Raw genomic sequence first — 14,121 nt, 5'->3', positions numbered from 1 at the left:
ATTTCCATATTTGCACCTACAAAGTTAAATTTGATTTTTTTCCTTTGCTTTTTATAAGTTAATTGTATCTAACTAGACTTTAGTTGTAATACAATGCATACATCATGGCCGACCACTCAGACCGACTTATACGTAGGAGGATTACACAGCATGCCGTGCACGGATACACGTAGTCTCACAGGTGACAAATGGATCTACCGTTCTAGCAGATGTACCTGACACCTTCGTTCTAGCAGAGGTGACAGATGAGGCCATGATGCATAGTCACCCGGAGCATAATAGAAAAGGACCTTCGACATCTACTTCTTCATCCTAGAGGCATCGAGATGATGGCAAGGGTTCCTCACAGACGCCTTCCATCCGCAGACGTCGTCGAGATTACTTCTTCTACTCTTGTGCCACCTTCGGCCGATGTTGGGTCTACCGTGCCACCTCCTGATGGTGTTGACTTTTTACACGAGGAGGTTGATGCACGTGAGGCGCCTGTGGTCTACCTATGGGGTCCTTCAGATTTACCCCTGTTGACAGGGTATGCAGACCATACAATCAAACATGTTTGGAATAGAGAGGTGGAATTTCTCAGACTTATTATTTTTTGTCCTCAATGAAAATTTATTATTTTTAACTCTTTTTATTATTAACAGTGTTTTCTTTGGAAAATTTCAGGATATGCATCCCCAGAAAATCTACAACCACGGGCGGAAGATTACCTCTCTGCAGCAGCCTACGAAGTTGTGCTTCTAGGATGTCCACACAACTTCTAGACTGAAGGACCTCTGTCAGATCAGGTACTCCACCATACATCATGGGATGCTGATGTCATTTGCAGAAAGGTGGCACCCAGAGACGTTGTCATTCCATCTGACTCATGGTGAGGTTACCATTACTTTAGACGACATCGCAATAGCTAATCCTAGATGTTACAGATGATGTAACCCGAGTCACAAGAGTAACGAGTGTACTACTAAATTGAAAAGGTGTTTTCGTTGTGGAAAAGCTAGTTATGAGGTAGTTGATTGTAAGTGCAAAGCAGTCGTATGTTTCAATTGTGGCAATGAAGGACACATCAGTACTTAGTATCAAAAATCAAAGCGAGCTTAGACCGGAGGGAAAGTTTTTGCTTTAGCTGAGAACCAAACATCTAGCGAAGACTAGTTGATTAGAGGTACATGATTCCTTAAAGGTACTCCTTTAATTACTATTATTGATACAGGTGTTACTCATTGTTTTATTGTTGCTGACTGTGTGAAAAGATTGGGTCTTATTTTATCCTTTATGAATGGAGAGATGGTTATCGATACTCCAGCTAAAGGATCGGTGACTACGTCTCTTGTACATCTGAAGTCTCCTCTGTCGATATTACATAGAGACTCTGTTGTGGATCTAATTTGTTTACCGTTGAGTATTTTGGATGTGATTTTGGGTATGAACTGGTCGGAATTCAACTATGTTCATATTAACTGTTATAACAAATCTGTGTGGTTTTCTAATCCTGATGATGAGAAGGAAGCTGAGTTTTTATCTACTAGAAAGTTGAATGAGTTGATGAGAGATGAAGTTCATGTGGTTGCATTGATAGCCTTTTTGTCCATTGAGAATCAGACTACTATTGATGAATTACAAGTAGTGCGAGAATTTGTTGAAGTATTTGTAGATGATATTCCAGATGTACCGCTAGAGAAAGAAGTGGAATTTAATGTTGATCTTATACCTAGTACTATACTTGTTTCTATGGCACCATACAGAATGTCGACATCTGAATTAGCGTAGTTGAAGAAGCCACTAGAAGAACTGCTTGAGAAGAAATATGTGATACCAAGTGTGTCGCCTTGGGGAGCCATAATGTTGTTGGTAAAGAAGAAGGATGATAGTATGTATTGTACCCCATTTTTTGACCACTGGGATCCTACCCCATTTCAAATGGTAGGATCATCATCATTATCATCATGCATACATTATTTGCTAACCAAAATACCAAAAATATTGTTGCTTGTTGCTTGTGTTCCAAGACACGAGACTGGTCAAAAGGAGACTAAGCAAATTAGGGTTTTGAAACTCACAAGGGAGTTCAAGCATTATAATATGCTCAAATGATTAACCTCATTAAAATCCAAGTCCAAGGATGACTCAATCCAAGATCAACAACTTCCAAATTCATCTGGTGCACAAATTAGGGTTTTTGACCTAATTCATCTAGGAAGTTGACTTTTAATCAGTACATGGCTCCATGGCTCAAACTATGATTCAAGGATCTTCATTTTAACATTATAATCCACTCACATCATTTACTTGAAGAGGAGAAGTTGATTCAATTAGAATCCACAAGATTGCAGTTCATCTGGAAAAAGTCAATTGTGCAGGTCAACCTTTGACTTTTGAGAATTTTGGTCAACTATGGACTTTTGAAGATCAAAATCATCAACATATGATTATTCAAGTCATTTGATCAAGAAAATCAATCTAGAATAAAAAAGTCAACAAAATTCAAAGTTGGAAAATTCAAAGACTTAGAAATTTTTTAAGTATTTTCAAGTGTTTTAGTCATAACTTCATGGGCAGGTAACTTCAAATTTCAAGAATGCAATTGAAAAAACTTCCAAGATGGAAGTTGTAGATCTTGACCCAATGAACAGCTTTGTGAGATATAAAATTTTCCCAAAAAATGAATCATTTCAGAGTTATGTGATCATGAAGTTTCCATAAAAGACTTAGAAATTTTCTAAGTGTTTTAACCTAGATTTTTTTCAACTTTGTGGTCAATTTTCACCAAGATGCAAAATGACTTTGAAGAAACTTCCAACAAATGGATTGAAGTATGTATCAAAGGCTTTCCAAATAGATCATTAGCATGAAACTTCAATACTTGAGCTAAGAGTTGTGAATTTGTCTATAGGGCACCGTGGCACTTAAATTTCAAGCCATTTCACAAAGAACAAAGTTTGAATCTTGATTCAAATCTGCAAGATGCTTGCTTGAAGACCATGTTGTTAGAACAAGATTTGTTCTGATCAATTATCTTAGTTTTGATGATAACAATAATATGAATTTTGCTTAAGATAATATGGTACTCTAATCCAATGCAATTTCCTTTTCAGGAAATATATAAAGAGTATGCATAATTCAGCGCTCAGGAGCTCTGTCTCAAAGGGTTCAGCATGCAACATCAGAACATGGTCTCTGGCAAGACATCAGAAGATGGTCGAAGCAGAATCAGAACATGGGTCTATGAAAGCATCAGAAGAACATGAGATCAGAAGCACTGAAGTTCTGATGGTATCACGCTCAGAAGCACTTCAAGGTCAGAAGATCAGAAGATGCTTTGCACCAAGCTGTTTGACTCTGATGATATTCAAACGTTGTATTCACAAACATCAGATCAGAAGGAAGTACAAGTGGCAAGCTACGCTGACTGACAAAAGGAACGTTAAAGGCTATTAAAGGCAACGTCAGTAGACACAGCGTGAACAAGGCTCGAGGTAGTTGACAAAAGCGTATAACATTAAATGCGATGCTGTACGGAACACGCAAAGCAATAAATGCACTCAATGGTCATCTTCTCCAACGCATATAAATATGAAGTTCTGATGAGAAGCAAGGTTAACGATCCTGAACAAAACAACTCATATTAACTTGCTGAAACTCTGTTCTATTCAAAGCTCAGAATCTTCATCTTCATCAAAGCTCACTACATTGCTGTTGTAATATATTAGTGAGATTAAGCTTAAACGTTAAGAGAAATATCACAGTTTGTGATTATAGCTTTTAAGAAGCAATTGTAATACTCTTAGAATTGATTACATTAAGTTGTAAGGAACTAGAGTGATCGTGTGGATCAGAATACTCTAGGAAGTCTTAGAGGGTATCTAAGCAGGTTGTAACTAGAGTGATCGTGTGGATCAGAATACTCTAGAAAGTCTTAGAGGGTATCTAAGCAGTTGTTCCTGGAGTGATCAGTGTGTGATCAGAAGACTCTGGAAGACTTAGTTGCTGACTAAGTGGAGAACCATTGTAATCCGTGCGATTAGTGGATTAAATCCTCAGTTGAGGTAAATCATCTCTGCGGGGGTGGACTGGAGTAGTTTAGTTAACAACGAACCAGGATAAAAATAACTGTGCAATTTATTTTTATCTGTCAAGGTTTTAAAGCTACACTTATTCAAACCCCCCCTTTCTAAGTGTTTTTCTATCCTTCAATTGGCATCAGAGCGCCGGTTCTAAGGTGCAAGCACTTAACCGTGTTTAGAAAAGATTCAGGAAGAGAAAAACGCTTCAGTAAAAGATGGCTGATGAAACTGCAAAGTCTACATCTACATCTGGCTCTGCTGAGCAACACAACGGTAACAATGGTTATACTAGACCGCCGGTATTTGATGGTGAAAACTTTGAATACTGGAAAGATAAACTGGAAAGTTACTTTCTTGGTCTAGATGGTGATCTATGGGATCTTCTGTTGGATGGTTACAAACATCCGGTAAATGCCACTGGCGTAAAGCTGACAAGGCAAGAAATGAGCGATGATCAGAAGAAGCTTTTCAGGAATCATCATAAATGCAGAACTGTTTTGCTGAATGCTATCTCTCATGCTGAGTATGAGAAGATATCTAACAGGGAAACGGCCTATGACATATATGAGTCCTTGAAAATGACTCATGAAGGAAATGCTCAAGTCAAGGAGACTAAAGCTCTCGCCTTAATCCAGAAATATGAAGCCTTCAAGATGGAGGATGATGAAGACATTGAAAAGATGTTTTCAAGATTTCAAACTCTTACTGCTGGATTGAGAGTTCTTGACAAGGGATACACCAAGGCTGATCACGTAAAGAAGATCATCAGAAGCTTACCCAGAAGATGGGGACCTATGGTGACTGCATTTAAGATTGCGAAGAATCTAAATGAAGTCTCTTTGGAAGAGCTGATCAGTGCCCTGAGGAGTCATGAAATTGAACTGGATGCAAACGAGCCTCAAAAGAAAGGTAAGTCTATTGCATTAAAATCCAATATCAAGAAATGCACTAACGCTTTTTAGGCTAGAGAAGAAGATCCTGAAGAATCAGAATCTGAAGAAGAAGATGAACTGTCCTTGATCTCCAGAAGGCTAAATCAACTCTGGAAGAACAAGCAAAGGAAGTTCAGAGGCGTCAGAAGTTCAAAGAAATTTGAACATGGAGAATCTTCTGATGACAGAAGATTTGACAAGAAGAAGGTCATGTGCTATGAATGCAATGAGCCTGGACACTTCAAGAATGAATGTCCAAAACTTCAGAAGGAAAATCCCAAGAAGAAGTTTCATAAGAAGAAAAGTCTTATGGCAACCTGGGATGAGTCAGAAGATGATTCAGACTCTGAAGATGAGCAGGCTAACTGTGCGCTGATGGCGACAGAAGATGACGGATCAGAATCTACATCAGAATCAGATTCTGAAGAGGTATTCTCTGAACTTACTAGAGATGAGTTAGTTTCCGGTCTAACAGAACTTCTGGAATTCAAGTCTCAGATTAGTCTCAAATACAAAAAGCTGAAAAAGCTATTTGAATTTGAAACAAAGAAGCTTGAGTTGGAGAACTCTGAATTAAAAGAAAAACTTTTAAAATTATCCAATAATGTTGGATCTCCTTCTGATTCAGAAAAATCCACTCCTAGTCTAAACCATATTCTGAAAGAATATGATTTAAGTTTCAGGAAGTTCTTATCTAGAAGTATTGGCAGAAGTCAGCTAGCTTCTATGATATATGCTGTGTCTGGAAACAAAAGAGTCGGCATTGGCTTTGAGGGTGAAACCCCATACAAACTTGAACCTGTTGATGAAATGAAATTCACATACAAGCCATTGTATGATCAGTTCAAGTATGGCCACTCCCATGATATTAGGCACACTTCACATGCTCAAAGTTTTCACATAACACACACCAAAAAGCATGTGACACAACCTAGGAAATATCATGAAACTCACATTAAAAATTATCATGATGTTCCTCCTATTGCTTACAATGTTAAACCCAAGTTCAATCAGAACTTGAGAAAATCTAACAAGAAATGACCCAAGAAGATGTGGGTACCTAAGGATAAGATTATTCCTATTGCAGATATCCTTGGCTGCAAAAAGGACAAAGCACAACATGTCGTGGTACCTGGACTCTGGATGCTCACGACACATGACAGGAAGAAGGTCTATGTTCCAAGACCTGGTGCTTAAGTCTGGAAGGGAAGTCAAGTTTGGAGGAGATCAGAAGGGCAAGATACTTGGCTCTGGAACTATAAAGTCTGGTAACTCTCCTTCCATTTCTAATGTACTTCTTGTAGAAGGATTAACACATAACCTCTTATCTATCAGTCAATTGAGTGACAATGGTTATGATATAATCTTTAATCAAAAGTCTTGCAAGGCTGTAAATCAGAAGGATGGCTCAATCCTATTTACAGGCAAGAGGAAGAACAACATTTATAAGACAGATCTGCAAGATCTTATGAGTCAGAAGGTGACTTGTCTTATGTCTGTTTCTGAAGAGCAGTGGGTCTGGCACAGAAGATTAGGTCATGCTAGTTTGAGAAAGATTTCTCAGATTAACAAACTGGATCTTGTCAGAGGACTCCCTAATCTGAAATTCAAATCAGATGTTCTTTGTGAAGCATGTCAGAAGGGCAAGTTCTCCAAACCTGCATTCAAGTCCAAGAATGTTGTTTCTACCTCAAGGCCATTAGAACTCTTGCACATTGATCTGTTTGGCCCAGTCAAAACAGCATCTGTCAGAGGGAAGAAATATGGATTAGTCATCGTAGATGATTATAGCCGCTGGACGTGGGTAAAATTCTTGAAACACAAGGATGAGTCTCATTCAGTGTTCTTTGATTTCTGCATTCAGATTCAATCTGAAAAAGAGTGTAAAATCATAAAGGTCAGAAGTGATCATGGTGGTGAATTTGAGAACAGATCCTTTGAAGAATTCTTCAAAGAAAATGGTATTGCCCATGATTTCTCTTGTCCTAGAACTCCACAGCAAAATGGAGTTGTAGAACGAAAGAATAGGACTCTGCAAGAAATGGCCAGAACCATGATCAATGAAACCAATATGGCTAAGCATTTCTGGGCAGAAGCAATAAACACTGCATGCTATATTCAGAATAGAATCTCTATCAGACCTATTCTAAATAAGACTCCTTATGAATTGTGGAAGAATAAAAAGCCCAACATTTCATATTTCCATCCTTTTGGATGTGTATGTTTTATTCTGAACACTAAAGATCATCTTGGTAAGTTTGATTCCAAAGCACAAAAATGTTTCCTTCTTGGATATTCTGAACGCTCAAAAGGCTACAGAGTATACAATACTGAAACATTGATTGTAGAAGAATCAATCAATATCAGGTTTGATGATAAGCTTGGTTCTGAAAAACCAAAGCAGTTTGATAATTTTGCAGATTGTGATATTGATATATCAGAAGTTGTTGAGCCAAGAAGCAACGCATCAGAAGCAGAGCTTCTCAGAAGCAAAGAATCTGAAGATCAAGTATCAGCTTCTCTGGAGAATCTAAGCATTTCTGAAGAACCATCTGTCAGAAGATCATCCAGACTCATCTCTGGTCATTCAGAAGATGTCATTCTTGGAAAGAAGGATGATCCAATCAGAACAAGAGCATTCCTTAAGAACAATGCAGACTGTCAATTAGGCCTTGTATCTTTGATCGAGCCAACTTCTGTTGATCATGCTCTAGAAGATCCAGACTGGATAATTGCTATGCAAGAAGAACTGAATCAGTTTACAAGGAATGATGTTTGGGATCTTGTTCCTAGACCAGATGAATTCAATATAATCGGTACAAAATGGGTCTTCAGAAACAAGCTCAGTGAGAAAGGTGAAGTGGTAAGGAACAAAGCCAGACTGGTGGCTCAGGGTTATAGTCAGCAAGAAGGGATTGACTATACAGAAACCTTTGCACCAGTGGCCAGGTTAGAATCTATTCGTCTATTAATTTCATTTGCCACTCAACATAACATCACTCTCTATCAGATGGATGTTAAGAGTGCCTTCTTAAATGGTTATATAGATGAAGAAGTTTATGTCCATCAACCTCCTGGTTTTGAAGACTCTATGTCTCCTAATCATGTTTTTAAACTAAAGAAATCGTTGTATGGATTGAAACAAGCTCCCAGAGCTTGGTATGAACGCTTAAGTTCTTTCCTTCTGGATAATGGTTTCACTAGAGGAAAAGTGGACACTACTCTCTTTTGTAAAACCTTTAAAAGGGATATTTTAATTTGTCAAATATATGTAGATGATATTATTTTTGGAACATCTAATGCTATACTTGGAAAGGAGTTTGCTGAGTCTATGCAGGCTAAGTTTGAAATGAGCATGATGGGAGAACTCAAGTATTTCCTTGGAATACAAATAAATCAAACATCAGAAGGAACGTATGTTCACCAAACCAAGTATGTGAAGGAACTTCTGAAGAAGTTTAATCTTCTAGACTGCAAAGAAGCCAAAACTCATATGCATCCAACATGCATCCTAGGTAAGGATGAGGTAAGTAAGAAGGTAGATCAGAAGTTATACAGAGGTATGATTGGATCTCTTCTATATTTGACTGCTTCTAGACCTGACATTCTGTTCAGTGTTTGTTTGTGTGCTAGATTCCAATCAGATCCTAGAGAATCTCATTTAACTGCTGTTAAGAGAATTCTAAGGTATCTGAAAGGTACTACTAATGTTGGCTTAGTTTACAGAAAATCTAAAGAATACAACTTAGTAGGATTATGCGATGCTGACTATGCTGGAGACAGAATTGAAAGAAAGAGTACTTCAGGAAGTTGCCAATTTCTTGGAAGTCATTTGATCTCCTGGTATAGCAAGAAGCAAGCAACTATTGCTCTATCAACAACAGAAGCAGAATATGTCGCTGCTGCTGGTTGCAGTACACAGATGCTCTGGATGAAGAGTCAGTTAGAAGATTATCAGATATATGAGAGTAACATTCCTATATTCTGTGATAATACTTCTGCTATATGTTTATCTAAGAATCCTATTCTTCATTCAAAAGCTAAACATATTGAGATTAAACATCATTTCATAAGGGACTATGTTCAGAAGGGTGTTATATCTTTAAACTTTGTGGATACAGACCATCAATGGGCTGATATCTTTACAAAACCCCTGGCTGAAGATAGGTTTAAGTTCATTCTGAAGAACATCAGTATGGATTTATGCCCAGAATGAGAAGATGAGAAGTTCTTACGTATGAGTATCTTCTGAAATGAATGTGGATTTTTTTTATCAGAAGTTCTGATTGAAATCTTTTAGAAATTATGATTCGGTTATTACTAACGTTTCATTGTCTAAGTTGATTCAGAACCTCTTTTAAAGCAAAACAGCTGTAACGTTTTATCTCGGGATGGTAAACCTGTCGTTACTGTTCATGGATAAGCGCGTGTGCAGTTGAAGGGACGCCGACCATAGGTAACTGTGCTAGTCACCTCATTTGTCTTTATTATCTCTCCTCATGTCACGTAACATTAAATGCTATCCATCATTTGTTTCATTTTATTTTCTTTTAAATTCTCTTCAAACGCTTCTCCTTCCCTCTTATATTTTCTCTATTACACTCTGTCTTTGTTTTCCTTCTCTATCTTTTTGCATTCATATCAAACCCTAGCTATTCATTATCTGCAAATCCATCATGAACTCTTCTTCAAGCCCAGGAAACCATGAAAATGATCAAAACAAAAAGAGAAAAGCTGTTGAAACATCTTCTTCCAAACCCAAAAAGATAAAGATCACCTATGACCCTCTCAAGGTGAATCCATTCGAAGCAAAGTTATCTGGAAACTATTCTAGACGTGTGTTTCAACCCCCTGGTGAAAGCCCTCCATCATCTCCATCTGCATCAGAATCAAGTCTCCCTGACGCCTCGCCTGGAAGCCCAAGAAGCAGTCAATGATGCGTTTCACTCCTTCATGGCAAGGAAAACTGCAACTAATGACAGGGTTCAAGACATGCTGGCACAGATTTTGTCTTAGCTAGGGTCTTAGTCTTTGGTCTTAGTAGTTTTCTTTCCTTGTTGCATCTGCTTGTTAAACATCTTCTCATGTAATATCTTTTGATTATCAATGAAAAGTTTCTTTGTTTTACATTCCAGTGATTTTATTTGTCGTTTTATTCATCTGAATCTTTTGAAATATGCTTTTTGATGTTATGACAAAAAGGGGGAGAAGATAAATGATGAATGATTTGATTAATCTATCAGTTGCTGGGTAAAGCTCCCACACATTTACTAACAAGAACTGCAAGTTCTATATGGTTTAAGTGTTTTGCAGGTATAAAGAAGTGAAGAGAATCTTCAAAGCAAACACAAGAAGCAAAACCATAAGAAGTGTTATTCTGTAAAAAGAATAAGCTCATGGAAACTGAAGCAAGCTGAGTGCTGTCAAGCTTCAGAAATCAGAAGCAAGAAAGAAGAATGAATCAGAAGCACTGATAATAGAATTTGATCCATATTTGTCTATTTGCTCTGACAAAATTCTATTTGCTCTGATACATTATTTTAGCCTATATGGCTCTGATACATATCATGTGTTCTAATATACATTTTATGTTCTAACTCGTTCATGCTGACTTTTGTCGTTTAGTTTTTGTTCTGTAACATTTCAGGATGTAGAGATGCTCTGATGATGCTCTGGTACATTCAACAATGTTCTGATACAAATCTAGCATGAAGTGATGTTGGTAGAAATTCAAAGCTCTGAAGCTATCCGAGGGAAGCAGAAATCAGAAGCTGTGAATGTTCTAAAGATCCAGAAAACTCAAGTTCTGAAGCTGTCCTAAATGGAAGCAGAAATCAGAAGCTGTGAATGTTCTGAAGATCAAAGAAATTCGAGTTCTGAAGCTGTCCTAAATGGAAGCAGAAATCAGAAGCTGTGAATGTTCTGAAGATCAAAGAAATTCAAGTTCTGAAGCTGTCCTAGATGGAAGCAGGAATCAGAAGCTGTGAGTGTTCTAGGGATCTAAAGAAATTCTAGTTCTGAAGCTGTCCAATGGAAGCAGAAGTCAGAAGCTATGAATTCTCTGAAGACAGAAGCCTATGTGATCGTCTCTACCGAAATAATCAGGGAAGTCTTTTATTAAAGTTCTTCGAGTATTTATTTCAGGGGGAGATTATTTATCTCAGGGGGAGATTGTTAATCTCAGGGGGAGACATATTCATATGCTTATGCTATAGCTGTGTAATTTGTCTTTTGCCGTCTGCTCTTTCTGATCGCAAATTCATATCATTTATATATGTTTTTGTCATCATCAAAAAGGGGGAGATTGTTAGAACAAGATTTGTTCTGATCAATTATCTTAGTTTTGATGATAACAATAATATGAATTTTGCTTAAGATAATATGGTACTCTAATCCAATGCAATTTCCTTTTCAGGAAATATATAAAGAGTATGCATAATTCAGCGCTCAGAAGCTTTGTCTCAAAGGGTTCAGCATGCAACATCAGAACATGGTCTCTGGCAAGACATCAGAAGATGGTCGAAGCAGAATCAGAACATGGGTCTATGGAAGCATCAGAAGAACATGAGATCAGAAGCACTGAAGTTCTGATGGTATCACGCTCAGAAGCACTTCAAGGTCAGAAGATGCTTTGCACCAAGCTGTTTGACTCTGATGATATTCAAACGTTGTATTCACAAACATCAGATCAGAAGGAAGTACAAGTGGCAAGCTACGCTGACTGACAAAAGGAACGTTAAAGGCTATTAAAGGCAACGTCAGTAGACACAGCGTGAACAAGGCTCGAGGTAGTTGACAAAAGCGTATAACATTAAATGCGATGCTGTACGGAACACGCAAAGCAATAAATGCACTCAACGGTCATCTTCTCCAACGCCTATAAATATGAAGTTCTGATGAGAAGCAAGGTTAACGATCCTGAACAAAACAACTCATATTAACTTGCTGAAACTCTGTTCTATTCAAAGCTCAGAATCTTCATCTTCATCAAAGCTCACTACATTGCTGTTGTAATATATTAGTGAGATTAAGCTTAAACGTTAAGAGAAATATCACAGTTTGTGATTATAGCTTTTAAGAAGCAATTGTAATACTCTTAGAATTGATTACATTAAGTTGTAAGGAACTAGAGTGATCGTGTGGATCAGAATACTCTAGGAAGTCTTAGAGGGTATCTAAGCAGGTTGTAACTAGAGTGATCGTGTGGATCAGAATACTCTAGAAAGTCTTAGAGGGTATCTAAGCAGTTGTTCCTGGAGTGATCAGTGTGTGATCAGAAGACTCTGGAAGACTTAGTTGCTGACTAAGTGGAGAACCATTGTAATCCGTGCGATTAGTGGATTAAATCCTCAGTTGAGGTAAATCATCTCTGCGGGGGTGGACTGGAGTAGTTTAGTTAACAACGAACCAGGATAAAAATAACTGTGCAATTTATTTTTATCTGTCAAGGTTTTAAAGCTACACTTATTCAAACCCCCCCTTTCTAAGTGTTTTTCTATCCTTCACATGTAACTTGTTGTAAACACCATATTCAGTTGATTTCACTTGCTTTTGAGCCATTACCCAAGTGTTTCCAACATTGTCCAAGATTTCATTCCATTTCAAGACTAAAAGGCAAGACTTCTATTTTGAAAAAGAGGCTTTAATCACCAAGTCAACTTGTCTTGAACCTCTCCCATGTTTCTTCTGCACCAAAAGTGAATTAAAACCATCAAGCAACCTCTTATTATGCACGAGAGCCACCCTAATGTCTTGATTAAAGTTTACAAGTACCATTGGAACCACAATTTTCTCATTTCTTCATCAACAAGAAAAGTGACATAACTTTCACATGTGAACTTCAAATTATGTGATTCCTTCACCCACAAACCACATTTCTTGCCAATAAATAGAGGGTCTTGCCCTTGAAACCAAACACACCGGAATTCTCCAAGTCATCCTCCAATTGAAATTCTCATTTTTTGGTCATTTGCATTTTTTAGAGCTATTTTGAGTTCTAAAGTTTCTGAGTGTCAAACAACCATCAAAATAGCTTCTAAACATCATTTAGAAGTTTTTCATCATAATCACCACCCTCAAAAAACACCCTAAACCAGAAATCATCATTAAACCTCCATTTTCAAGTGTTCTTAAACCTTAACCATCAAATACCCATTTGGCTTAAACATTGTCCAAACTACCAATCCAAATACCTTTTATATATCATATATAAGCTATCCAATCCATCAAACAACTTTTGTAACACCTGGAATCTAGCTTCCCATTTCACTTTTTTGTTTTGTTTTGTAGGTGCTATCGGGTTAGTAGGTGCATCAAATTAGAGTAAAAGATAGAGACATTCAGAATACAACTTTTAGGACGCATTATGAACATTATGAGTATTCAGTGATGCCTTTCGGTATTATTAACAGGTCAGGAATATTGATGAAGTATATGAATCATATCTTCCGTCCTTATTTGGATCGGTTCTTAGTAGTGTTTATTGATGATATTCTAATATATTCCAAGTCAGAAGAAGAGCATGCTGAGCATTTATGAATTGTATTGTAAGTGTTGAAGGAGAAGAAACTTTACGCGAAGTTGTCAAAGTGTGAATCCTGTCTAGAAAATGTTAGTTTTCTCGGTCATGTTATTTCAGGTGATGGTATTGTTGTAGATCCATCTAAAGTGGATGCAGTGTTGTAGTGGAAAGCTCCGAAGAAGGTCACAAAGATTAGAAGTTTTATAAACTTGGCTGGTTATTGCAAGAGGTTCATTGAAGGTCTTTCTAAGTTAGCACTCCCACTAATTCAGTTGACTTACAAAGGTGGAGCATTTGTGTGGGATATTCTGTGTGTATCTATGAAATCAATAAGCATAATTGGAATTTTGCCACATGCTAAATTACAATCTCACTACAACAGTAAATAATTTGTTCAAATATTCTCTAAACTCCTTTTTAATGCAAAAGACTCTCATTCTTTATATATATATATAAAAGTTTAAATTTTAAAATTTAACATTATTTTTAATATTCATACTTTGGTTTATAATATTTTCAAATAATTTGTTTATCTGGTTTTTTTTACTAGTATTCATTAAATTATTTCCTGAAAATTATTATTTTACACTTTTTAATGTAAAAC

At 37.1% G+C, this 14,121-nt stretch overlaps 1 protein-coding gene across 1 annotated transcript; it reads left to right on the top strand.

Annotated features, from left to right (window-relative positions):
- The first annotated feature begins 329 nt into the window (after positions 1-329).
- On the top strand, positions 330-1,770 carry LOC131651541 (uncharacterized). Its single transcript, XM_058921198.1, has 2 exons — positions 330-474; positions 1,214-1,770. Exons 1-2 carry the CDS (start codon positions 330-332, stop codon positions 1,768-1,770), a joined length of 702 nt encoding a protein of 233 aa, XP_058777181.1.
- Positions 1,771-14,121: the final 12,351 nt, after the last annotated feature.

Source organism: Vicia villosa, linkage group LG2 (genome assembly GCF_029867415.1).
Source record: "Vicia villosa cultivar HV-30 ecotype Madison, WI linkage group LG2, Vvil1.0, whole genome shotgun sequence".
NCBI lineage: Eukaryota > Viridiplantae > Streptophyta > Magnoliopsida > Fabales > Fabaceae > Vicia > Vicia villosa.
This window is presented reverse-complemented; position numbering and strand designations above follow the sequence as displayed.